This window comes from Dermacentor albipictus, chromosome 5 (genome assembly GCF_038994185.2).
Source record: "Dermacentor albipictus isolate Rhodes 1998 colony chromosome 5, USDA_Dalb.pri_finalv2, whole genome shotgun sequence".
Classification (NCBI taxonomy): Eukaryota; Metazoa; Arthropoda; class Arachnida; order Ixodida; family Ixodidae; genus Dermacentor; species Dermacentor albipictus.
In genome coordinates, this window is record NC_091825.1 from 170103949 (window position 1) to 170130033 (window position 26085).

The window sequence follows — 26085 nt, forward strand, 5'->3', positions numbered from 1 at the left end:
TGCTGCAATTCACACACAACTTGTTTATTCTAATGTGCAAGCTTCAGATGAACTTACCTTCTGAAATAAATGTGCTTTCACTGCTTCAGGTTATTTTTTTCTTCTTTAGCAAGTCTTGGAGAGTTAACCAAAATAAAAAGGATGGAAAGGGCAAGAAGTGGGTCAAGTCTTCTACTTAGTAGTTATGCTGCAGTGTACACACAGCTTGCTTATTTCAATGGGCAAACTTCAGGTGAACTTACCTTCTGAAATAAATATGTCTTGCTTTTTTATTGAGTACAATGGTACATTGTAATTTACAGCATGTTTTACCAATATTTCCTGCTTACTATATTAAGAAAGTTATAAAATGCAGGAACATTTACCAGTGAAGAAAAACCCTGTAACAGCAGCATAAATTTAAGGTTGTTCATCTTGCATTAGCTTTAACAAATTTATATTTCTAAACAGATACCGTATTTACTTGCATAATTTGCTCACTTTTTTTCGCGATTTTAGAGCTCCACGAAGGAGGTGTGCAAATTACGCGATGATTTCGCAAGCACATCCTAAATAAAGTGCAATTGTAGTAACGCATGCGGTATATTGATTAAAAAGAAAATAACTTATAGCCTAAACTAAGGGTTCATGTTTATTTAACAGAATTAGCTCATACTTTAACCAGCCAGATCCCCCGCAGGGGCGTCTGCGTCAGCAGGCGTTTGGTGTGTTGCGACACCACGGACCCGAGCACACGAGGGTTGGACCCTCCCGCGTGTCGCCGTGCGCGGCTTAGCCGTGTCCGGGGAAAGGGGGATCCTGGGGGTTGAGCCGATGCCGGGTGTTTGGACCTTTAAGGCGTCCCGGCGGAGGCAACACACCTCTTTGGCCTCTGCTTCACGTAGACGGCACCCCCGGGCTGACCCACCCGGGGGAAATCGGCAGTCGCCTTTTCCTGTCCCCCTCTTCAATCTTTATCTGTCTCTCTCACTTTCAATCTTTCCTGTCTTCTACTCACTTATTCTTACTTCCATATTTCCGGGCGGCAAGGGTTAACCGTGTGTCATATATTCAACCTTGGGTATATACATTAGGTTATAGTGGCGGTGCATAGCTGGCGTCTGCAGGTTTCTTGGAACCTGCAGCGTCCCCTTGTTGGGCTCGGTGGTGGGCGGCTACCACCGCTGCCGAATTTCCAAACTATCCAATGGCAGAAGCGTTCCCGCGACTTTTAGATCAGCCTCTGAAAAGAGGTCGCACCGAAGCAACTTTCCAGTTCTTCTTAAAACCAACCGACAACTCATTTCCAAAATACCACGTTCTTCACAGTGAAGGCAACACGACCGTAAGAAAACTGTCACCATTCACAGTTTCAAAATGCCTAGCAAACACAATTGGAGCTGGTTACAAAGCCTCGAAGATGGCTAGCGGAGACCTCCTCCTTGAACTGACCAAAAAAGACCAACTAGATAAACTCGCCGAACTCACCACTATCGGTGACATCAAAGTAACAATCTCTCCACACCGCTCACTCAACACAAGCAGAGGAGTTATATCTGAAGAAGACTTCCTGAACCTCAGCGACGAAGAGCTACTCGAAGGATTTCAGGAGCAAAATGTAATTAAGGTACAGAGAATCACAATACGACGCAATGACCAACAGATTCCGACAAAACATGTGATATTGACATTTGGTAGCAGCACAGTCCCTAGTTCACTCGACGCAGGATATTTGAAAATCAACGTGAGGCCGTACATACCGAACCCGAGGCGGTGTTTCAAGTGCCAGAGGTTTGGGCATGGATCACAATCCTGCAGAGGTAAAGAAACATGTGCGAAATGTAGCGCCAATGACCATCCTTCTGATAACTGCAATGCTCCCGCAAAATGTGTAAATTGCAAGGGAGATCACCCAGCTTATTCGCGGTCCTGCCCTTGCTGGAAAAAAGAAAAAGAAGTAATTGCTCTAACAGTCAAAGAAAAAATCTCTTTCTATGAAGCCAGAAAGCGGCTATCGTACCTTCCACAAAGAAGTTACGCCGATGTGACGCAGATGGGGGCAGCATCACAGAGGTTTCAGGAGTCCTCCGAGCCCACGAGCAGTGGTCCCACAGTGACCCCTCCCGCCCCCGTGATGTAAGCAGCCGACGCTGCTCCATCCTCTTCGAACGCCCTGCAGACACCAGTCCCGCAGGGCCCTAAGATCAAGCGAACCCCAAGGCCCGAGGCACGTGTCTCGGCACCTAACTCTCGGTCCTCCAGCGCCTCAGAGAGAGCGATGGAGGTCGACGCAAAAACCCCGGTGTCATTGACACCAAAGGACAAGCGCTCTCTTGAGCGCGGTAAGAGGGACAAGATCCCAATAACCACTCAGAATAAGAAAGCGATAACCTAAAGGTTATCGCTCATTTGTATAAGCCTTTTAAATTCCATGTCACCTAACATCTCACCTCTTATTCATTCCATAGTGCCAATTCTTACCTTTCAATTTTAAAATGGCTTTTATTATTCATTGGAATTGTAGAGGTCTCATGCACAATCTAGGTGACATCAAAGACATCATCAACATCTTTTCACCAGTTGCCGTATGTCTTCAGGAAACAAATCTCGGTCCAAAAAATAGTCAAATTCTCAAAGGTTTCACCGTTGTCCGAAAGGACCGCGATTGTTCCACCCGTTTGTCAGGCGGAGTGGCTATAGTTGTGCAGGGCGGCACTCCTACCCGAAACGTCCAATTGAATACATCTTTAGAAGCCGTAGCTGTCACCATCCTGTCTTACAAAACCATCACCATTTGCTCACTGTATATACCACCCCACACCCACTTCACTACTAAACAATTAGAAAATTTAACAGATCAATTACCGGAACCACTTGTTTTAGTAGGGGATTTTAATGCTCATTGCACTCTTTGGGGCAGTGCCAAAACTGACCAAAGAGGACAGCTGGTTGAAGATTTTATCTTATCCAATGATATCTGCCTTTTAAATTCAGGTGCCCCAACGTACTTTTCACCAACTGCCCGCAGTTTTAGCTGTTTAGATTTAGCTTTTTGCTCACCATCTCTTTTTAATGATCTTAGGTGGGAGGCCCTCGACACGCCATATGGTAGTGATCACTTACCAGCAGTCATTAAACTCGTATCATCACCATCAACCTTAACCACTAGGCCACGCCGATGGAAACTAAAGCTCGCTAATTGGCCGCTCTTTACGGAAAATTCGAAACTAGAAGATGTCTTTTCGCCAAACCTAAGCGTTAACGAACTTAACACAAAATTCACTGAGGTAATAATCTCAGCGGCAGAAAAGGCGATACCCCAGTCATCGGGAAATGTGAGCAAAAGGCTAAACCCCTGGTGGATGAAGGAGTGTACCAACGCTAAAAAAGAACAAAATAAGGTCTGGGGAATCCTACGGAGGTACCCCACCTATTGCAACCTCTTAAACTTCAAACAAGCCAAAGCCAAAGCAAGATTCATTAGAAGACAGGCTGAAAAATCTTCATGGCAAAAATACATATCTTCAATCAATAGTACAGTAACATCAAAACGAATGTGGGACCAGGTCAGGAAATTTAGAGGAGAGTACTCATCGTACACAATTCCACTACTTACATGTCCAGGCACACAAACAACAATACAAGAACAGGCAGATATACTTGGCGAACATTTCCGTGATGTATCCAGTTCAGGGAATTATACAGAGGAATTTTTGCAATACAAACAGTCCGCTGAAAAACAGAAGCTGCCCACTACCGGCGCGTCAAATGAACCGTATAATTCCCCCCTGACACAACAAGAAATAAACAGAGTCCTCTCTGCAGGGAAAACAACAGCGCCAGGTCACGACCGCATTCACTACGCCATGCTGGCTCATCTGTCTCAGGCATCTGTAGACGCTCTCCTCAAATTTTTCAACATAATCTGGGAATCAGGTATAATGCCCGAGGAGTGGAAAAAAGCAATAGTAGTCCCATTTCTAAAAGCCGGTAAATCCCCAACATCCGCAACCAGCTACAGACTTATTGCCCTCACAAGCTGTTTGGCAAAATCATATGAAAGCATCATCAACATAAGACTTTCATTTATTTTAGAATCAAGAAACCTTATTGACCCCCATCAGTGTGGATATAAAAAGGGTTGTTCAACCACCGATCATCTTGTCCGTCTTGAACATGAAATTCGACATGCATTTTTACACAAACAACACTGTCTTGCAGTTTTCTTCGATTTAGAAAAAGCCTATGATACCACATGGAGATATGGAATTTTAAGAGACCTGGCTGACCTCGGCATCCGTGGTAAAATGCTAAATTGCCTAGCTGATTTTATGTCTAACAGAACATTTCAGGTACGTCTGTGTTCAGTTCATTCTAATGCATTTACACAGGAAAATGGCGTTCCGCAAGGCTGTGTTCTCAGCACGACGCTGTTTATAGTAAAGATGAATTCAATTAATAAGATTATACCGTCATCTCTTATGCACTCTGTTTACGTAGACGATCTCCAAGTAGCTTGCCGCGCCTCAAGTATGCCAACCTGTGAAAGACAGCTTCAAATAACAATAAATAAACTTACACAATGGGCTAACAAAAATGGTTTCCGCTTCTCCACACAGAAAACAGTTACTGTTTTGTTCTCTCAGAAACGAGGACTAAACAGCGATCCAGTCCTAAAATTGAACGACACCATATTGCCGGTGAAACAAGATCATAAGTTTTTAGCAGTAACCTTTGACAGCAAACTTAATTTCCTAACTCACATAAAAGCACTACAGATTAAAGCAAATAAAGCTCTAAATATCCTTAAAGTTTTGTCCCATAAACACTGGGGTTCCGACCGAACGTGCCTTTTACAAGTTTACCGGTCTCTTGTGCGCAGCCTTTTAGACTACGGCTCCGTGGTTTACGGTTCAGCCAGACAGTCATACATCAAGCGACTTGATCCAGTACATAACCTTGGACTGCGACTGGCAAGTGGCGCCTACAGAACGTCACCTGTGCAAAGTTTATATGTTGAGTGTAATGAACCCTCATTACATCAGCGTAGAGCATTACTCACTTTTTCCTACGTACTAAGAATTCAGTCATCACCACAACACATATGCTACAATATACTCACACAATGCAACTCACGCCTACACTATACAAATAAACCAAACACGATTAAACTACTTGTCCTGCGATATGAGGAATATGTTCGGGATTATGACATTCCCCACGAAGTCCTCCAGGTTGCCAAGAAACCACAACGGTTGGCCCCGTGGTACGATTTCACACAGTTGTGCGACTGGACATTGACTCATTTAAAGAAGAAAGACACCCCACACGAACACATTCCACAAGAATTCCGTGCACTTCAGGACAAATATCAAAATAACATGCAATATTACACTGATGGCTCTAAAACAAAAGATCACGTGGGAGTGGGCGCCGTAACGGAAAATTGGGGAACAAGTATTCGATTGCCACAATACGCCTCTGTCTTCACGGCCGAAGTTTTCGCTATATGGCTTGTTGTAAAAAAGATTATCGCTGAGAAACACAAAAATGCAGTCATATACACAGATTCTTTAAGCACACTAAAGGCTCTAAATTTTAAATCTGAGTGTGAACCCTTGATTGGAGATATTTTAAACATGGTGGTGCTTAACGAATATGGGAGGTCAATTCGTTTCTGCTGGGTCCCAAGCCATGTTGGGATACCGGGTAACGAAGAAGCTGATAGATATGCATTGATGGCAGCGCACAAAGACATCACAAACACAACACTCCCATACAAAGATAGCATCCGTGCAATTAGAAAAGTTTTAACGGTAAAATGGCAACGCGAATGGGACCTTTGTGCCGACAACAAGCTACATCTCACGAAACCCATACTTGGCGAGTGGAAGTCTTGCTATCATCAGGAGCGGTTCATCGAAGTAGTTTTATGCCGACTACGCATTGGGCACACACACCTCACACACAATTACTTACTTACGAAAGAAGACACACCAACATGCGAGAAATGTCAACAGCCACTAACAGTTATGCACATATTACTCACATGTACGCAGACTGAAACACATAGACGAACACTTTTGCACAAATTATATCCACTACACATACCTTTACACCCTGCTCTAATTTTAGGTGATGATCCGCTAGTCCCATTATGTGACCTCCGTAAATTTCTACACGACACTGGATTTTTACATAAAATATAGATTAACAAAGCCTTTTCCTGCATAAACTTGATTTTAAAAACACCTCGTGTTTGGCGCAGCATAGCCTCAGCCGCTTTTGCGCCATTAAACCCCATTTAACTAACTAACTAACAGCCAGATTCGTTCATGCTTGGTCTAGTCAGAATCACTGGTCGAGAGGTCCGACAGAATCATCATCGTGGCCGCTGTCACCACCCTCCCAAAGCGTATTGTCCTCGGTTCCGTTGAGCCCGTTCGTCTTCTTGAAGCTCTTCTCGACAATACTGGAAGAAACCAGGTCCCACGCTGCGAGTATCCACTCAGACCGTCTCTAGTGGCGGTCTCTTTATTCTGCCAGTGGGAGTGAGCCCATGCTCTCCGAGAAGGGGAGATAATGGGGGTCAAACGCTCGAGTAGTTTCGACAACCTGTGAACAGGTTCACGTGTTTGGGTCTTCCTAGAATATAATATAGAATATTCTAGGGACCATAGTTCAGGGGCTTCCAGAGAGGGGACTTCGCACTCACAGCCCGTTTTGTGTATGAATGCGCTCGCCTGCGCGGCAAGGGGCGCGGCCGTCCAAAGTCTCCGTGCCCATGCACTGGCGAGCTGGCTTGGGTGGGACGGGGGGGGGGGGGGGCAAAACATGCAAGTAAATTTTTTTTGTGTGTGTGTAAGGCTGGCTAAATATTAGGGGTGCGCAAACTTTGTGAGGGCGTAAATTACGCGTGTAAATACGGTATATCAGCTTGAGCTGATACTTCTTTAGGTATAAGCAGATGCAATATGAAAAGCAGAAGCAGTATGGAAAGCTTGAACCATGACAGTGTTATTGATTGTTTCATGTCAATGGAAGGCAAAAGAAGTTTTTGCTGAAATCTCTGCGCAAAAGACAGCATGAGTGTGTTGAACGCTGCGTACGTGAGAACGCTGCAACAAATTTTTCACTGCGATGGCTCGCGTGACCAATAAAAAGCTGGTAAATTCCCATAGCATTACAGGACAATATGCCAGTGAAGAGAGATGTGAGATACGCTTTGGTATGAGTTTTTGATGGCACGAATGCTGCAGTAGCTGTGCCCAAGACTGTAGTGCCTAGTGAATAGGGAGGTGTGTTTTCACACCTCCCTATTCTAGCCACCTTAGTGAAGGTTTCTGCACGGTTTGTGGCAATTCGTTTCATGCTTGACTACGATCTGGAGCAGTATTCTTGATCAATCACTTTCGGAGATACTGTCATAGAGTTCCATACAAAAAGTTTAGTAGGAAACTATGGATACCATGACCTTTGCAAGATTTTGCATGGAACGCTGTCGGCCACATACTTCGGCAAGTTTGATTCAGAGTCACATAAAATGTTGCGAAAGTGATAGTACCATCTCTAAGAGAGATCACTAGAGAATACCGCCCCTGCGTGCTTGATATCCGTGGCCAATGAAGCACAAATGGCAACGGCGACGGTTCCATTATGAAATGATAAGGTGGAAGCTTGGGCGAGTTGGTGATTCAATGTTGACATGTTTGCGCAGCGTAAAAGACAAGGACTGAAAGAAGAACACAACACAGGAGCTGACTTCAACTGATCTTTCTGGTGATCTTCTGGCAAAATCGCCAGAGCTATATACATGAGCAAAAGTAATGAAAAAACAACTTTTGCATTATGTCCCACATGAACCCCTATTGCATCACAGCCAGATACTTTATTTAGTTTTTGGTGAAGGCAATAGACGGCATGCTGATACAAAGGTCACCCAACCACTGCATCTTGTCAGCCTCTATGATTTCACGTGTAAGGTGTTCTCGGAGTTTGAAAATTACAACGCAGTTTTCAAATTCAGGGTCACAAATGCAGTCTCTGCAGTGAATGCCAAGATGACCTTGCAAGGCAGTATAAACATTGTAAAAAGGCTCTCTCAATCGCTCATTTAAACATCTGCTTGCTTGGCCAACATATTGCTTTCTGCAAGTGTAAACCCTGGGCGTGTATGCACCCTGGGCGTGTAAACCACACCCAGGGTGCATGCTCCAAACCGATTCCTATGGTTAGTAGGTCAAATATTTCGTTTTGTGGCATGAACATTCACACGCCTACAGAGCACTGATAATTTTTCCGGAGCAGAAAAAAACTACTTTAACATCTGCTTTGCTGCCTATCTTCTTCAAGCTGTGCGATATCTTGTGCAAGTAAGGGAGCACTGTGACTGGCTTATTGTCTCTGGCAGCTCTGTGAACTGGTGCTTTGTCTCCCAGCTTGATTTTCTTTAATATCTTTGCTGCAACTGAAACTAACCAAGGCTTGGGGTACCCAGCATATGTTAGGTGGGAGGCTTGCGCTTGGAGACTGCGCACTAAAGGGTGGAATCAAGACTTGTTTAGGGCATTTGGAAAGCAAAGATTTACAATGCCCCATTTAACCTGCTTAGAATGGGTCGACAGATAAGACAAAAGTGGCTTGTTTCCTCTGGGCTCATACATCCAGCATAAGTGATCTCTAGAGATACTAAGTTGCCATTCCCCCTTTGCACACGCGAGATTGAGCCGCCATCATCAGCTCACCGTCGCACGCTTTCACTTGCACACACAGTGTACGGCACGCAAGGATGATGTTGTCACGAGACAAACCCGGTACGTCTGTATCGCAAACAAAACCTGTAGCAACTGCCATATGAGGTCAAGGCACTGTGCTTCCGCCTACCTTCCCCCTCCGACACGCTTTATCTCGTTTCTCCTTCCCCACTTCGCTCAACGTCACCTAGACTTTCCTCTACATTGCATTGCTTTTCCGCACACTCAGCACACTCCTTCATACTTTTGCTAGCTCGGGGCCTGCACCGATCACCTGTGAGGTGGCAGATGGCTGCTTTAACTCCCCAGTGAACTTTTTTCAGTAGCACGAAGGCACAGAAGGATTTTTAAGGTCATTAGGTGAGTTGACATCGTTTGTGGCTGCTTGCTGATTTGCAAAGAAGCGCTAAACATCCATGACGAACTGGATGAAGCCAAGCGAGAGTACCACTTGAAACCAGTTTTCTATTAAGTTCAGCTAAAGGAATACATTTTATATCATTTTTCGCCTGTTTTAAGTCTACTTCGTTTGCCATCTTGAAGTAAGATATTTCGATGCACCCGGTCATGTTGCCAATTCTTCTGATAACACGAAAAAATTTTCATGGTCCCTTCGAGTTCGTCTTAAAGGAAGTCTACTGTAGGTTAAATGATAGTGTAGGTAGAAGACAATGAAATATCTCAAGCCGGTTTTGCCTGGAGGTAAGCGACTCTCTGCAACTGAGACTCCTACCCTACATTATCCCATAATACCAGAATCGTGAGACTGCATCATGCTTACGTCATGGACCTCGCATCCTTATGTTCTTCTCGTTCTTCCTCACTGCACAGCGCACAGCCCTTCCGATGCTCAATGGCTACAGGTCAGCACCTATCTGAGTACCAATATACTGATGCCCAAGGAACAGGGCCCAGTGTCCTCGACATATGCAGTTAAACCTCAATATAAAAAATTTAATTTGACAAAATTCTCAATGTAGCAAAGTATCTAACATTTTATAACTTCTTGTCCGTAGAACACCATGTGCTTTGCACCTCAATATGATGAAGTGTGTTCATATATGATTTCCATATAACGAAATTTCACGGCCACCGCGAAGGAATACCGAGGCAATAAATGAAAACTTCCACAGGGGCAGATGGTCAAATCGTTGACTTACATCGGCTGCCTGCAAACGCACTTCTCAAGTCGTGTTATGCGTGACCCAGAGTGACCGCCGTGGAGCAGCATTATGTCCATAAAAAGTGCAATAAGATCCTGTCGTGCCCCATGAGCTGTATGCTTGATGAGTGACGTCTTCCCGCACGTGCAAGAGAGAAGGGGGCGGGGGAGCGAGCTCGCGATAATGTGGTGAAGCGCACGTGAGGGCGGGAGGGAGTGAGTGGGGGCCGTCTCCTTTCTTTATGCAGCCATGGATGCGCATGGCTGTCAGTGTGCAGCCCATGTGCCTTGCCTTAGACATAATCTGCCACTTGTGCCGCTACTAAACACTGGGCAAGCAGACATGGCGCGACATCGCACGCTGTCTTCCTGCATGTTTGGTGTGTAAACTGCATACTGCTGATGTTAAGATATCGTTGACACAACATGAAACTGTCTTTTCATCACCGACTCCTAAATTCAACAATATGATTTGTTTTTCTGATTCAAATTTTCTTTTTTTCCGTTTGCCCAATAATGTATAAAATGTTGTGGCCTCTTTCTTGTAATAAATGTTCATCGGTGGCTGTGCTTATTTGATTAAAAAGTCAAATTTCAATATAACGAAGCAAATGCCCGATTTTGGTGACTTTGTTATATCGAGGTTTAACTGTACTGCAATAGAATGGAAAGTTGGGCAAGTAGGTATAACTGCACTTTGTGACAACAGTGCAGAAAGGACAAGATGGAAGAGAAGTGCTGCGCGAAGAACTCACAGTTGTAATAACTCACCCAACTGTCCATTCTATTGCAAGCTTTTGCCAGTAGGAGGGCATCAGTGCCAGCTGCATTCTGGCCACCTCTCCATTACAATAGTGCGTGAAATGATTTAGGCTGTATTATCAAGTGTAGATTACTTTACTTTGCATTTTGATGGTGACCATTTTTCACCAGATTATTACTGTTACTAATTATCGTTCATTTGAAGACATGCCTACTGCATCCAAAATTTTTGATGTTGTCACAGATACTACAGCGAAAGGTCTTGCCTGGTTATGCTGCCTCAGCTTGCTATGTGCCATTAAACTTGAGTTGTCATTGGTAATACTTGAGACATTTAGGGTTGAGCGTGCTCTGACAGTGTCATTAACTTCAGCACTTTTCTATAGCTAAAAGTTTGTTTGTGGATGCTTCTGCAAAAGAGTATGGGAACAACAGCAGACAACAACAAAGTACAGTTAAACCTTGATATAACGAAGGTGGTAAAATCTACAATTTGTAGTGCCCACCGATGCTGCCGGGATGCTATGGTCAGCACTCTCAGCCAGCGCCTTGGTGCCGGCTGCAAAAGAAGAGGAAAATAAAGTTAGGCGGCGCATGCTCAATGCGTAAGCAGGGCACGCGCAGAAGCCTGCTGCATTGGTCCTCTGGTCGGGCGCTCCAGTGTGACACCTCGGTTCCCGACATGTTTATTTCGTTATATGGAAATTCGCCCTTTTATAAGTAAGTACAATTGCTGATGGAATTTTCTGGCACGGAAAGAGCCCAAAAAGCTTCTGAATCATTGGGCAATCAAAAAAAAAGAAAGAATTTCAATGAGAAAGGAAGTTCATTTGGTCAAGTTTGAGAGTGTGCAACGAAAGATACGGTTTCATGCAATGTCAACAATATCTTCGCATTGGTGGTACAAAGCGAAGACTGCAATACTTTCACATCCACTCTGCCTTCGCAGCTGATAGTGTCTCTCACAGTGGGAAGACACTATCATGAAAAGCGTAGGCAGGGGGGAGGGAATGGTTCGTCTGCCTCTCGCTTCAACACATCTCTGAAACTCGAGATTTCACCAAGTGTGCGAGAAGACTGTGCACATGTAGCCGTGGCTATCTTGACTCGGGCGGTCTTTGCAGTCACTGGAGATTACCTCCAAGATGGAGTGTGCAAGCTGCATGTGCAAAACTCAGCCCCACTGACAGCCACACACAGTTGTGTCCCAGATGCTTCGCACTTGTCTGTTTGCGCTGCCGAAGGCCTAGTAAGAGACCCTTCAATAAAGTGCTGATCATATATTTTGCCTCTGCTTAAACTTAGTAATGGGAACCTTTTGATTGACTGACTTATTTATAATAATTGAGTGCATGACAGTGAGAGAGCCTTGTGTGCCACCCTTCTTAATTTTCAGGGATCTGGCCAAGGCGTGCCCCATAGCCGTCGACTCTAGTTCCCTGGACAGCCCACATACCAAGGCACATCTGCTGTTCCAGGCGCATTTCTCACGGTTGCAGCTTCCATGCTCGGACTACCTCACTGACCTCAAGTCAGTCCTTGACCAAGCTATCCGCATCCTGCAGGTGGGTGTCGACCAGCTGCAAATTCTGCCATGCACCTTTCATTTTTGCAGTAACTGCATAGAAACCTTTATATGTTTTTTTGCAGTTCTCTCATTCTGTTAGCTTTTATACTAGTTGGTTGTGTGCATCAAGCACTACAGCATGGAAAGCATTGTGCAAGTTGCTGATACTTTTCAAGGACTGACTGTTGGGCTACCTGGTTTTGCATTTCAACTATGGTAGCTTCACACAAAGTGGCACACAGATGCGGAAAAAAAACAAAAACATAAGCATGAGCTTTACTGCAGTCAGTCCCGAATACTATATCACACTTTAAGGGGATTGCGAAATATTTCGATATATCAATGACTCGAAATATAAAATATGCATGGTTCTCCTCAGAAATTTTCATGGGGTGGACATCTTGCAACGAAGGGGGTTTGGTGTTGAGAGGATAATGAAAAAAATTAAATTTAGGAAAGAAGTTACCAGGGGGCCAAGTGGAGCGGATGCGCTTCTCATGGGCTGCTGCTTTTATTGCGAGTTGTTGTGATTAACCTTATTGAAACTTCAAGATTTTTCGGTCATCGAACTCAACAAGGCAAGCTGCGTCGAATTTGTGGGGATGCGCGACCCTCGCGCCTCCCCTGATGTTTTTCCCGCATAGCGCGTCTCCTGTAGTGCGGCTTCGCCGCACACGCGGCGGTCTGAGTGGTACAGGCGCAGTGCGAGAGATGGCGCTAGTGTTGCGCGGCCGCGAGGTTACTTGGCGCCGAAAGGAAGGCGCTTGCTCTCTTGGGTTCCAGACAGGCAGCGGGACAGACGTGCTTGCACGTGCAGCAACCCTCTTCCCCGGCGGGTCGCCGAACAGCGCGGACATTCCGCGCGCGCGCGGCGACCGATGCATCTGCGAGACCGCCTCGCGTGGCCGCCTTCGAACGCGCCACGATTCGCGTGACTATACACGCGAACGACCAGGCGTTGGGATCCAGCATGGGGCGAACATATTCGCTCGCTTCCGGTCGCAGTAAGTCGGACTTCTAGATTTTTCGCGCGCCCATCGGCATGTTTTGTGGATAGCAACTCGGCTAGCAGGCATTGATGTATGAAAGGTGCAATAAATGCCCTTGTGATTGTTTGCACTACTGAATTGTCGTTCCTTTGTCCCAAGAGTACGGTGTGAGATATCCCACTTCAGACCCCACAAATTATACCAGAATTGTAGCAGTGAGTGGACTTTTTCACCTTAACATACTGAGCGCCGTTCGTTCTCCGAATGCCGCATGTGCCCTAGGAACGGGCCTGCATGGCCTTGCAAGCATCAATAATGGCAGGGGAAGCGAGCGGGAAATGCAATGAAATGGAAATAAATAACAATTGCCAAGACTCGGGAGTGGTACAGAGCAACATTGAATTTGACAAGAACAGCAGCAAGATGCTGAGTCATGCTACCCCATGGTTCCAAGTAATTAAGGCAACGAAAAACAAGAAGATGCCTAAAGAGGACTGCATGGAAGAGGGAGGAAAGCCAAGAAACACCCAGAACCAGCAAGGAAGACTGAATGCAAAGAAAAACCCGAGAGTGCAAACAAGCATACATGCCAACAGCAACCAGCAACGGCAGCAAGATCAGGGAAGCCAAACCAATGGCAAACGACCACCAATATGTGCGTCGCCGCTGCTGCCAAAGATTGATTACAAGGTGCTTTACCAACCAAAAACTGGCATGAAGCTGTCCAGCTGGCCGGACGAGAAGATCACCAAGGAAATCGCAAGAACAAGTGGTTCCCCTTTCAAAGAATTCTGCGCCAAAGTAATCATCCAAACGCAGTGGAACCAGAACCTGACAATTGCCAGCACTGCAGACAAGGACTTTGCACTCAAGCTCGGCCCCATCAACAGCATCCGTCAACAACAGCATCCTTGACAATATGCTCGGCGCATGTGGGGAAGCTGTACCTGGTTTCTATATGTTGCCTTGTTGCAAAAAAAGAAGACATTGTCAGTCAGAGCTTGTTTCGTTGTTCTTTCACTTGTCCTCGTCTTACACGCTGTTTAGCCCATCCAAATATGCAACACCAACCAGCCCAACGTCGACCCCTCATGCAGTTCATTTCGTACCATGGCTGCTTCTGCAGCCGTGCCAAATAGGCACGTGCTTCATGTTGGATAGCATGTGCGTGAGAGCAGTTCCATATGGCAGTTTCCATTAGGTCATAAATGCATGAATGAAAAGGTAAATGTAACAGCCTACCTAGTGAGATGCTGCCTTACCCCTGTCCTTCCAAGTGTACTTCTGTCAGCATGCATCTGTCTCACCATTCTTCCTCCGAGAAACATCACCTTCGTGCTCGTGATGTCACTGCATCAATGTCTCTCAATAAGCATTTGCTTGAACTGCAGTTTTCATTTCAGCTTAGATCGTGAATGGTTTAGGGCATAAACATTTACCAATATGGTGCATAAACATGTGCATCAGATTATACATTGCACAAATAATAATTAAGACAATTATTGTGTGCATGACATTTAGTTTTAGCATTTAGGTAACTGCTTCACATAGATTCCAAAATCTGCGATGGATTGGCATAATTATTTTTTTGATGACTAAGTATATTTCATTCATTTGGAAACATAAACATCTCAGTGACAGAAAAGTTGTCACAAAGACATTTTTGCATCTTTTTTAAAGCATTGCACATAACAGCACTTCTAGTGTTTGGTCGTTTACAGCATTACATAATGTCACTACCAGGGGTCTAGGATGCCCAGCACTTCAGTGTACATCTGCACTAGTGTGTCACTGTTATGCTAAGTGTCTCCCTTTCATGCTGCAATTGGTATGACTGCTGAAGTAACCACCAGCTGGCCAATGGAGCTGTGGAACTCATCAGGTTACAGCATGGCTTGCAATGTGCAACTATAATTAAAGTGCATTTTAGAAGCATTAAAATGGGAAAACTAATCTGCTACAATTTCCCAGCCCAGTGTGCCAATTTTGCTCATTTCAGGCCATCATTGACATAGTGGCCAACCAGGGATGGCTGAGTCCGGCTCTGTCTGGCATTGTGGTCCTCCAGATGATCATCCAGGCTCGGTGGCACACTGACAACTCGCTGCTCACCCTGCCACTTGTTGACAACTCTGTCCTTGAAGACTTTGCGTGAGTCCCTGCTGCACCATGTCACGAGGGTCCCTGCTGTCACTGATCTGCTGCGCAGACACGTTTCTTGTGGAAATTTTATGTTACAAGATGTGGTCATTCACAGTAGTCAAGTGATAACAAGAATGGTTCTTGATATCATTCCTCTTGTACTTGAGATCATTTAGGCATGACCAGTACCTCTCAAGGTCAGGTATCCCAAGATCAAGATCTCCAGGTATCTCTGCCTGTGTCCCCAAGTCGCACCTTCTTGGGCAGTGCACTCTCGTGTGACACAATGGTTATCTTGCGCTGGTCTGTTCAAACAAGCCCATTCCTGCATTTCTTACTATGCGCATTTGGTTACATTGCATTGTTTGGGGTTACTGTGGTGACATTGTTCTCAAGTTCTCGTGTAATGGGGGAGGTTCTCAAACTTCCTGGCTTTGGGGAACACAACTAGCCTTCACTGATTATTGCAGAGCCCCTCCCCTCTCCTTCTTTCCACCTATATGCTTAAACACAGACTCATTATAAGTGTTCTACTGAATTAACCAAATGGCTACACACAGTATATTATATGTAGAAATGAGAACAAGAAGGTGCACAAATTACTGGTTACTTACTAATCATTTAAGCAAAATAATCAGTGCGTGGCTTTGTGCCAGTTAATAAGGCAAAAGCCTTAAGTGGCTCATACCTCCAATGGCCGTAAAAAAAAATATGCATCATCCGGTTCAATGGTACAAAAACTATCATCATCAGCATGGCTTCTCGCCCCTAAGCAAGCAAAAAATACAATGGCTCATCCCTCTTGTAATGCAAAGGCTGCAAGCACTCAGCAAAGTGAAGTGTACAGTGCATACATTCATTGGAATCACGCATACAACGTACAGAAACGCGGCGTTAGCTCAGTGGTAAAAAAAAAAAAAAATACACGTGGCCGTCTCAATGAATCATACCCCCGTAAGGCTGAGGCTACAAGCGCTCACCAAAGTGAAGCGAACAGTGCATACATTCATTGAAATCGCCCATACAACACACAGAGCAATATCTGTTTCAATCCCCTGCTGAGAGGGTGCAACATAATGCCAAAGAGAAATGTCGTTGGTGCAAGTCTGACCCCGATCTACGAGCACACGAAGCCGCAGCTAAGCGTCGAAAACAAGCTGAAGAAACCTAACTGCGATAGCAGCAACGCAATGAAGCGAGATGGTGCATTACCAAGTCTGAAGGAGGCTTTCGCCTTCACGTGTTACAGAAGTGTAACATGCTGCCGAACGTTTTAGTCAGCCTCAGGGAGAAATATTTGAAAGAAGGCAGAGAGGTCAACCTGAGCTAGCACACTCTAGCCTACTACTCTGCACAGGGAGAGTCATAAAGGTGTGATGAGGGATGATGATGATGACACAGAAAGAGGGATGCACCATGGGGGAAGCAAGTTCAACATCATTCCTGAAGCCACCACCGGGTTCCAGATCTTGCCCATAGTTACTAGTTCAATTGAACCTCCTGATAAAGGTGCTAAGACAAAGCTGGTGTGTGGGCTTCTCCTGTGAGCAGCACATGTGCCAAGCAAAAGCTTTAGAAGATGTAAAAAGCAGAGATAAACAGTTCCAGTACAGTGAGCTGCAGGGCTCTTTTAGTGGAGACCACAGAGAATCGCACGCATCGATTCTGCCAGGTGCTTCAAAATTTTTTTTAACGCTTTCCTTCTCATTATGTCCATCTCCTTGCTTGCCTATTGTGTTGCCAGCTTTATTGGCCCTATTACAGTAGAACCTCGTTCATATGTTTTAGAAAAAAACCATGAGAAAAAATGGGCTAAATGGAAAAACGGATCTAAAGTAAGAAGAAATTTGACAGACTCAACTATTGTTGACATCTATATAATGTGAAGCGTCGCCTGGATCATTTCGGCATGAGACATCGACGCGTGTTGACCTGGGGCGCGAGCGGAGATTGTTGCTCGAAATGCAAAGTGAGCATGCGTTTCGAACAACAATCTCTGATCATGCCCCGGGGGGTTCTCCGGCGGCCCAAGACACTTTTTTTTTTCCTTTTGCGTGGTGTTTTGAAAGGGCGACGGGAAACCGAAATGAAATCGAGCTGGTAGGCGACGCCGGATGCCGCCAAAGCGAAACGGAATGTCCATATTGTGGCGTCTGCAGCAGGGAATGACAGCGCATTTGGATTGTCGCCTACTAAAAGAGTACAGTACACTACCAATGGCACTACACACCACACGCTGTGAAACAGATAGCTGAAGTTGCTAATCGAAATTGTATTGACAGCAATAGCTGTGAATGCAGTGTGTGATGACCTGGGCAGTGATTAGCTGGTACCAGAATAAGAAACTGTGTGCGCCATCGTTTTCACATGAGACGAGCTGTTATATACTGTTCTCATTTGGGCACACCTCGCACCTTTTCCTATTCACATGGGATCTAGCAGCTGGAAAATGTATATGATCGCAGTCTGCAGCAGGGAGCGGTGGCGCATTTTGGTTATCATGTATCAAAAGCGGGCACTACGCATGTGACGGCACCATGCGCTGTGAAACAGATGAAGATGTTTATTGCAATAGGATTGGCAGTGATAGCTGCGAACGCTGCATACAACGAGCCCAAAGATTTGCTGGTACTGAAATGCCACTTGCCATTTTTCAAAAAATACAAGCTTCTTGTTGCATCTTTGGGCATTTGTTCAATGTTGCCTCGTGAGAGCCAGGACACAGATGGGACGTTTAAATGAAAACACATCACATCGGCAGTGTTACGTTGTCCGCAGCAATGCGGGCAGGTGACTTCACTTGTTCACACAGCGCTCACGTGGCCTATCTTAAAGGGGTCCTGAACCACCTTTTGTGCTTGGTGAAATAACATAGTCCGCAGGTAGCATATGCTGCTATGAACATCTCAGCCAAGTTTTACTGTCTTACACGGTGTGTAGAGCTCGCAAGTGGATTGCGAAGTCACCTTTGTTTCAAACATTCTCTTTTCAACAGAAGGCGCTGTCCTCACTCTCTTCTAGACGCACTATTTCGTCATTTCCTTAGACGGTTACCATTGGCCAATAGCTGACATCAAGCTGTGGTCGGCTACATGGTGTAGATACCGCGGCCGCCGCAGGATGCCGCCATAAGTCTGCTGGCTAAGCGCACTGCAACTCGCTTAGGACAACTGCGTTTGGCTTATGTTTAGCTCTTCGTAGGCGCCAAAGGCGGAAGTCATGGCATCTATGGTAACATCCAAAATTAAATTTGAACTGCGCACCACGGTGACATGTAGAAGGCAGAGCATTGTGGGCATACCCCACTGCTGTGTAACCTTCGCAGTGCAAGGCATTGAAGAAGGAACGGGAGCACAACGGAGGTTGTGTCTGATTGCGAATAACTCCACTTCTGCCGAATGCATAGAAGTACTTTTTGCGGCACAGTATTCCTGAAATAGCCTATTTTCACTTAAAATGCCTTTCTCCACTACGATAAAAGGTGGTTTAGGGCCCCTTTAAGTTGCTTTTGGCATTGAAGAGGCCTCAAAATGAAATGTCGTATGCGGTGTATCACGTAGCACACTTTGACAGACACAGGTAATCTCGAAGGAGAAAATATTAACTTGATGCACCAGGAGTTCCCCAATCGGTGAATCTCAAGAATGCACATCGATGACCTCAGAATACTCTTGAGGTTCGAATACTTGATTTCGAGGTCCAAGTCGGAAATTGCACCGGACGTTGTGTCCTTCCCATAAGTATTAAAGGAGCGGATGGCGATTGCACTTAACATCGGAACGGTCTTTAAAGAGACACTAAAGGTTACTATTAAGTCAACGTGGACTGTTGACATACCATCACAGAAACCTCGAAACGCTTGTTTCGTGCCAAGGAGAGACTTAATTTAAGAGAAAATGCGTTCTGAAGCGTCCGCGTACCTCTAGCGCAGTTCAAATCGCCCGCCCTCCGATCTAGGAGTACTGACATCATGGTCTCATAGTGACGTTGCGCCATCGGTGAGTAGAACGGCGTCCGCAGACGCCGCTACGGCTTTTCTGCGCAAAACGCAAACGCGCGGCCAGAAACAGAGCCAAGACAGAGCCGACAGCAGAGCGAAAGCGGGAGTATGGTGGCTAGCGGAAGGAGAAACGAATTACGTCCCACGGCACACGGAGAGTCCGTTTTCGTTAAACTATAGGCTGTGGCGAGCTCGCAGCGTGGTCGGCGTGGTCTGTGAGCCTTTTCGCACTCGCAACAGGGCATAAAAAAGTGCGAATCGACGCAAAACTCGGCCTAGAAACGTGCTTCGCCACAGCCAAGCTGGCATGACCCAGATGTCGTTTCCCGCACCTCCACCAGGCGCCGCTACTATACCTCAAACTCCAGCGCAAGATGCCCATAAGCTGGTACTTCATTCTATGACGCAAACTTCGACGCTCATCACAATGGACCCTGACACCGACAGATTGGCTCGCGATGGTGGGCTCAACTTCAGCGATTTGAGCACCGACAAGCGCGACCTGCTGCTGAGGGCTCGCACTGCCGGCGTCGTTGCGTACTAAGACGGCGGCCTCGACACCGGCTCTCCGGAGCAGGAAATAACGAGGGCTTCCCACGACATCACATGGACGTGGCATTCTCGCTGCTTGTTCCAAATGAAAGTTTTGCGAGCCAGCAGAACCCTCACAGCACGACGCGATAACGAAAGTACTGAAACTCCAAAGCGTGCGCGGCGCAGAGTCGAGCGCGCAGAGTCGAGCGCGCAGAGTCGAGCGCGCAGAGTCGAGCGAAAACGAAACCTTTCGAATACCCATATTACTGAAGGGCAACGTCAAAATGTTATTTTTTCTTAGAATCGAATAGACGTAGACAAGTGGCATTTTTTTTCCGTCTTATAATCGAATGAAATGATATTTTTAATACGAGTAGTTGAGTATTAGTAACACAAATTATGAGGAGTGCTTTCGTCATCGGGCTAGTACCGGAATGTCGCTGGGGGGTCTCAAATCGTGTCATGCATTTACCTCAATTTCTCGGTTACTAAAGCTCTGTTCGCGATTAAATTGACGCCTTAGACATTCTAGAACATTGCTCTACCACTTTAACTTGAGTTTCTGGTAACCTTTAGTGTCCCTTTAACTTCTCCAGTATTGCTGAATTTTTCGCATCTACCATCAGGATGTTCTTTCGAGCGTTGATCCTGATTTCGTTGATTTGTCTAAGGTCCACACTTTCAAAATATTCTGCTAGAAATTACCTCCTGAGGAAGTTCATGCTATGTGACATCCAGAGTGTCACGTAAGAAACCATCAAAGATTCATGCTCACTTTGATTTGATGAAGTCTGCTCACTCGACATATGGCGCATTTACTTCTTTCATACGGCGGCCCATGGCTACAGTGTAATCACTGTCAGAGTTCATGACTTCCGGCATTGAGCTCTACCAGGAATCGAGCTGGTCTGAGCTTCTAAAGGCACATTGTCCAAAAATGAACTATGAAGCAGACGACTGACTTTGTTCTAGTGGTCATGGGAGTGAGCATCTTCTTGCTCATCCTTGATGAAATCACTTTCACAAAAATGGCAAAAACGTAAAAAACTGCATAACAGCAAGAGGCCCAGAGAACCGGTGGGCCCTGGGCACTTTCTCTTCCTATTGTGCATTTTGAGTCTGCATTATGTAGCACTTGCCGTTGGATACTACAGTAATTGAACTTCTTTGAAATTAAGGTTTGTGTGCTTTAGAAGAAAAATAATTCCACATGCCCTCATAACCATCTTTTCTGCTATCATGTTGTACCACAAACATGTTTAATTAGTATTTCAACTAAGACAGGAACATGGTAGTCACGGGAGCTAGGCAGTAACCTAAATAGCACTGCTGATGTGTGAGCATGTGTGCTTTTACGTCTTAAATTTCGCCATGTTACCATATTGTTGCGGGAAGAAAGCAGGCCCATGAGTGTAAAATAACGTATATTTACAAATGATGGATATGGCGTTCAGGCAACTGCCAGACTTCGTCTTTCTCTAGTCCAATTCAACTTCTTCCTTCACTTCACCGTAACATCACCCTTCCGGCGGGGTAGCTCCGTCCCGGTGCAAGTTATACAGCCTTACTTAATTGGGGGACATAGGACTTGAGCCTGGTGACGTGAACAACATCGCTGGTTACGTTGGGAGGCACTGACGGCTGACCGACTGGGGCGATCTCGTATGTCACGTCGGACAGTTGGCGTAAGATCTGATACGGACCAGAAAAACGGGACAGTAGTTTTTCCGACAAGCCGACGCGACGTGAAGGCGTCCAGAGAAGGACAAGGGAACCAGGTGAAAAATGGTGGTCTTGGTGCCGAAGGTCGTAGCGTTGCTTCTGAGAAGCTTGCGAGACTTTGAGGCGATGACGGGCAACATCTCAGGCCTGGGCGGCCAAGTCAACAGCATCGCGAGCGTAAGCAGTGCTGAGTGACTGTACTGCGGAAGGTAGCAACGTGTCAAAAGGCAAGGTGGAATCGTGGCCATACAAAAGGAAAAATGGTGAAAATCCGGCAGTGTCATGGCGGGACGAGTTGTATGCGAAAGTGATGTATGGTAAAGCGACGTCCCAGTCGCGGTGATTGTTGGAAATGTACGTGGCGAGTATTTCAGTGAGTGTGCGGTTGAGTCGCTCGGTGAGGCCGTTCGTTTGAGGGTGGTACGCGGTAGCAATTTGATGTTCTGTAGAACAGGAGTGGAGCAGATCATCAACGACCTTCGATAGAAAGTAGCGGCCGCGATCCGTCAGCAACTGGCGAGGGCCGACGTCTTTTAGTAAGAAGTCAGCGACATCTGTAGCACAGCTGGTTGGCAGCGCACGTGCGATGGCATATCCAGTGGCATAATCGGTTGCTACAGCAATCCATTTGTTTCCTTTGATGGAAATTGGAAACAGACCAAGGAGGTCGAGGCCCACACGGAAGAAGGGCTCTGTAGGTATATCAATTGGTTGAAGCAAACCAGCGGGAGGCATAGCAGGCGTCTTCCGGCGCTGACACAGGTCGCAAGAAGCGACATAACTGCGCACAGAGCGATAAATGCCGGGCCAGAAGAAGCGGCGCCGCAGGTGGTCGTAAGTACGAGTGACGCCCAGATGCCCAGCAGTAGGAGTGTCATGAAGTTGCTGGAGCATGGCGAGTCAAATGTGCTTGGGGACGACTAGGAGGAGCTCCGGGCCGTCAGGACAAACGCTTCGACGGTATAAAGTTCCATCGCGCAAGGTGAACATCCGAAGGGACGGGTCATTGGGCGAGGAGCTTAGGCGTTCCATAAGTGTTCGAAGAACAGGATCCTTGCACTGCTTGTCGCCAATATGGAGGAAGCCGGAGAGAGACAGAACACTGATGTCCGAGTCTGCATCGGTATTGTCCGGTTGATCCACGGGATTGCGGGACAGGCAGTCAGTGTCTTTATGCAGGCGTCCTGACTTATACATAATAGAAAATGTATATTCTTGTAGGCGCAATGCCCAACGTGCAAGTCGTCCAATTGGGTCCTTCAAAGAGGAGAGCCAGCAGAGGGCGTGATGATCTGTTACAACGCAGAAGCTCCAACCGAAAAGGTACGGTCGAAATTTCACGACCGCCCATACGAACGCGAGACATTCTCTCTCAGTAATGGAGTAATTTCGCTCGGGCGTGGAAAGAAGGCGGCTAGTGTAAGCGATGACACGGTCTTGGCCCTGTTGACGCTGAGCGAAGACAGCGCCGACGCCACGACCACTCGCGTCAGTTCGTACTTCAGTGGGCGCAGAAGGGTCAAAGTGTGAGAAAATCGGTGAAGTTGTAAGTTGCTCAATCAGGGTAGAGAAGGCTTGCTCCTGTAATGGTCCCCAAGAGAAAGAGGCGTCTTTCTTAAGAAGGTCAGTGAGAGGGTGAGCGATGTCGGCAAAATTTTTCACATATCGCCGGAAATAAGAGCATAAGCCCAGAAAACTACGGACATCATTCGTTGAACAAGGTACAGGAAAATTTCGCACGGCGTGAACTTTCTGTGGATCAGGTTGGATTCCGGCAGCGTTTACGAGATGACCAAGCATGTTAATTTCACGGCGATCGAAATGGCACTTGGAGGAGTTTAGCTGAAGGCCAGCCCTGCGCATTTTGCGCATTGCATAGTCCAAAGGGCATGACTTTAAATTGGTACAGACCGTCCGGTGTGATGAAGGCGGTTTTCTCGCGGTCCATCTCATCGACGCTAATCTGCCAATAGCCGGAGCGGAGGTCAATTGATGAAAAGTATTGGGATCCGTGAAGGCAGTCAAGAGCGTCATCAATACGAGGCAGGGGATAAACATCCTTCTTTGTTATCCGGTTGAGGTGACGGTAGTCAACGCAGAAGCGCCACGAGTTGTCCTTTTTCTTTACTAAGACAACCGGTGATGCCCACGGGCTACTGGAAGGTTCAATGATGTGCTTGTCCATCATCCTGTCTACCTCTTTCTGTATGATGGCCCTTTCTGTTTGCGAGACACGATATGGCTGCCTATGAATGGGGCGGGCGTCACCGTTGTTGATGCAATGCGTGACAACAGATGTCTGGCCAAGTGGACGGTCGTCCAAATCAAAGATGTCCCGATAAGATGACAGGAGGTGACGAAGAGCTGTTGTTTGTTCGGAAGGAAGGTCAGGGGTGATCATCTTAGAAACATCATCCGCAGGCGTCGAGTACGAAGGAGTGGATGACAAAGGTCCATTCGTACTGAGGAAGGATTCAGAGGTCAAAAAAGAAATCTGAAATTCTTCCAAAGGAGTGATATGCGCTATGGCGATACCGTGTGGCAACACATGTGACGAAAACCCTAAATTGAGGACGGGCACGCGAGCGCAGTTTTCATGGATCCGAATTAAGGTGCTCGGTAGGGCAATATTACGCGACAAAACCACGTCAGTAAGTGGCGACACAACGTACTCGCCATCAGGTACGGGAAAACAGGGCATCAGGAGGACATTTGTAGCCGCTTGTGGAGACAGCCTTGCAAATTCAGCAGAACATAAGCAGTGTAGAGCACAAGTGGTTGCGTCGGCAGGAAGCGGCAGATCCAACTGTACAACACCTGCGGAGCAGTCAATTTGGGCAGAGTGTTTCGAAAGGAAGTCGAGGCCGAGAATTAGGTCATGTGGACAGTGTTCAAGGACGATAAATAGAACAACGGTATAATGGCCCCCAATGGTCACACGTGCTGTGCACATTCCAAGGACAGGTGACGTACTCTCATCGACGACTCGCACGGTGCACGGTACGGCGGGGGTCAGAACCTTTTTGAGCCTTCGGCGGAGAGCAGCGCTCATAACTGAAAGCTGCGCTCCTGTATCAACGAGAGATCTAACAGGAACGCCATCAACTTCAATGTCCAGTAGGTTTCCACATGTAGGCAGGGTCAACAGAGGATTTGTGGGCCGGGTCGGAGTTGCAGCTTCACCTCCGGGAGCTGCACCGCCTAGTTTCCCGAAGCGAAGCGACCGGTTGCAGAAGGGGAAGAAGAGCGGTGAACGAGAGGCAAACGGGACCTACGACCTTGCGGAGACGGGGAGCGGCTGGATCTTGGTAGAGCACTGTCGGCGTTGATGTTCCTAGTCGGCGTATAGGGCGAGAAAGTGCGATTGTCTGGTACTTGGGGGTAGTGACTCGGAGACGTCCACCGAGGAGGCGACGACCAGTGGTTGCGGCAATGACGGGCGATGTGTCCAATATTGGAACAATGAAAACAGATGGGTTTATCATCCGCTGTGCGCCATTCAGCTGGATTGCGACAGAGTGGTGGAAAGCTTTGCGTCTGGGAGCGAGCAGTCGGAGAAATTCGGTAGGTGTTTGTATGGCGGACTGTGCAGAGAGATGGAATACCCAAACATGCTATTTCCTCCCGAACGACCGCTTGTATAAGGGAGATAGCGGGTACGCTTTCCCGACAGTCTGAACGAACTGGAGCCGGGGCCATGGCCTCAAGCTCACGGCGAACGATGCGCGTTATTTCTTCCGGTCCTGTGGGCTGAACGTACCGCGGCGGGTCTTCGCAAGAAGATTTCGCGGCGGTATTGGGCAACCGGTCGAAAGTTTCAGTGACGCGGCGGCCCTTCGCTTGTTCGAAGCGCCGGCACTCCTTAATAATTGCATCCACAGTGGCACAATCCTTACACATCAAGAGATTGAAGGCATCGTCTGCAATACCTTTCAATATATGGCCAATCTTGTCTGTCCGGTCGTGTTGTGATCAGCCTTGCAGCAGAGGGCCAGCACATCCTGTATGTACACGACATAGGGTTCTGCGGACGTCTGAGCGCGGCACGCAAGTTCTTTTTTTGCTGCCAGCTGACGACCGACAGGTCTGCCAAACAGGTCTCGCATTTTTTCTTTGCAGACATCCCAGCTCGTTAGGTCAGCTTCATGTGTGTCATACCATTGCTTCGCAGTTCCCCTCAGATAAAATATTACGTTTGCAAGCATCATTGTAGGAACCCACCTGTTGTTGTCGCACACTCGCTCGTACATCGTAAGCCAGTCCTCGACGTCGGCGTTGTCCGTGCCACAAAATGTTCCCGGGTCCTGTGGGTGAGTGAGGATGACCGTTGGCACGGGCTGCAGAGGCGTTGTTGCTTGTGTCGGTTGATTTGCCATTGTGGCAGCAGGTAGATGACATCCGCTGCGAAGTTCCGTGGTTGTACCCCGCACCTTCCACCAAAATGTTGCGGGAAGAAAGCAGGCCCACGAGTGTAA

General features: G+C 46.8%; 1 protein-coding gene across 2 annotated transcripts in view; it reads left to right on the forward strand.

Moving 5' to 3' along the window:
* The window catches only part of LOC139060239 (activating signal cointegrator 1 complex subunit 3-like), a 462385-nt gene that overhangs the window by 369319 nt on the left and 66981 nt on the right, over positions 1-26085 (forward strand). For both annotated transcript variants that reach the window (XM_070539311.1, XM_070539312.1), the window contains 2 exons: positions 12053-12221; positions 15212-15363. In XM_070539311.1, the coding sequence (XP_070395412.1) occupies positions 12053-12221; positions 15212-15363 (321 nt within the window). The remainder of the gene's footprint in view (positions 1-12052; positions 12222-15211; positions 15364-26085) is intronic.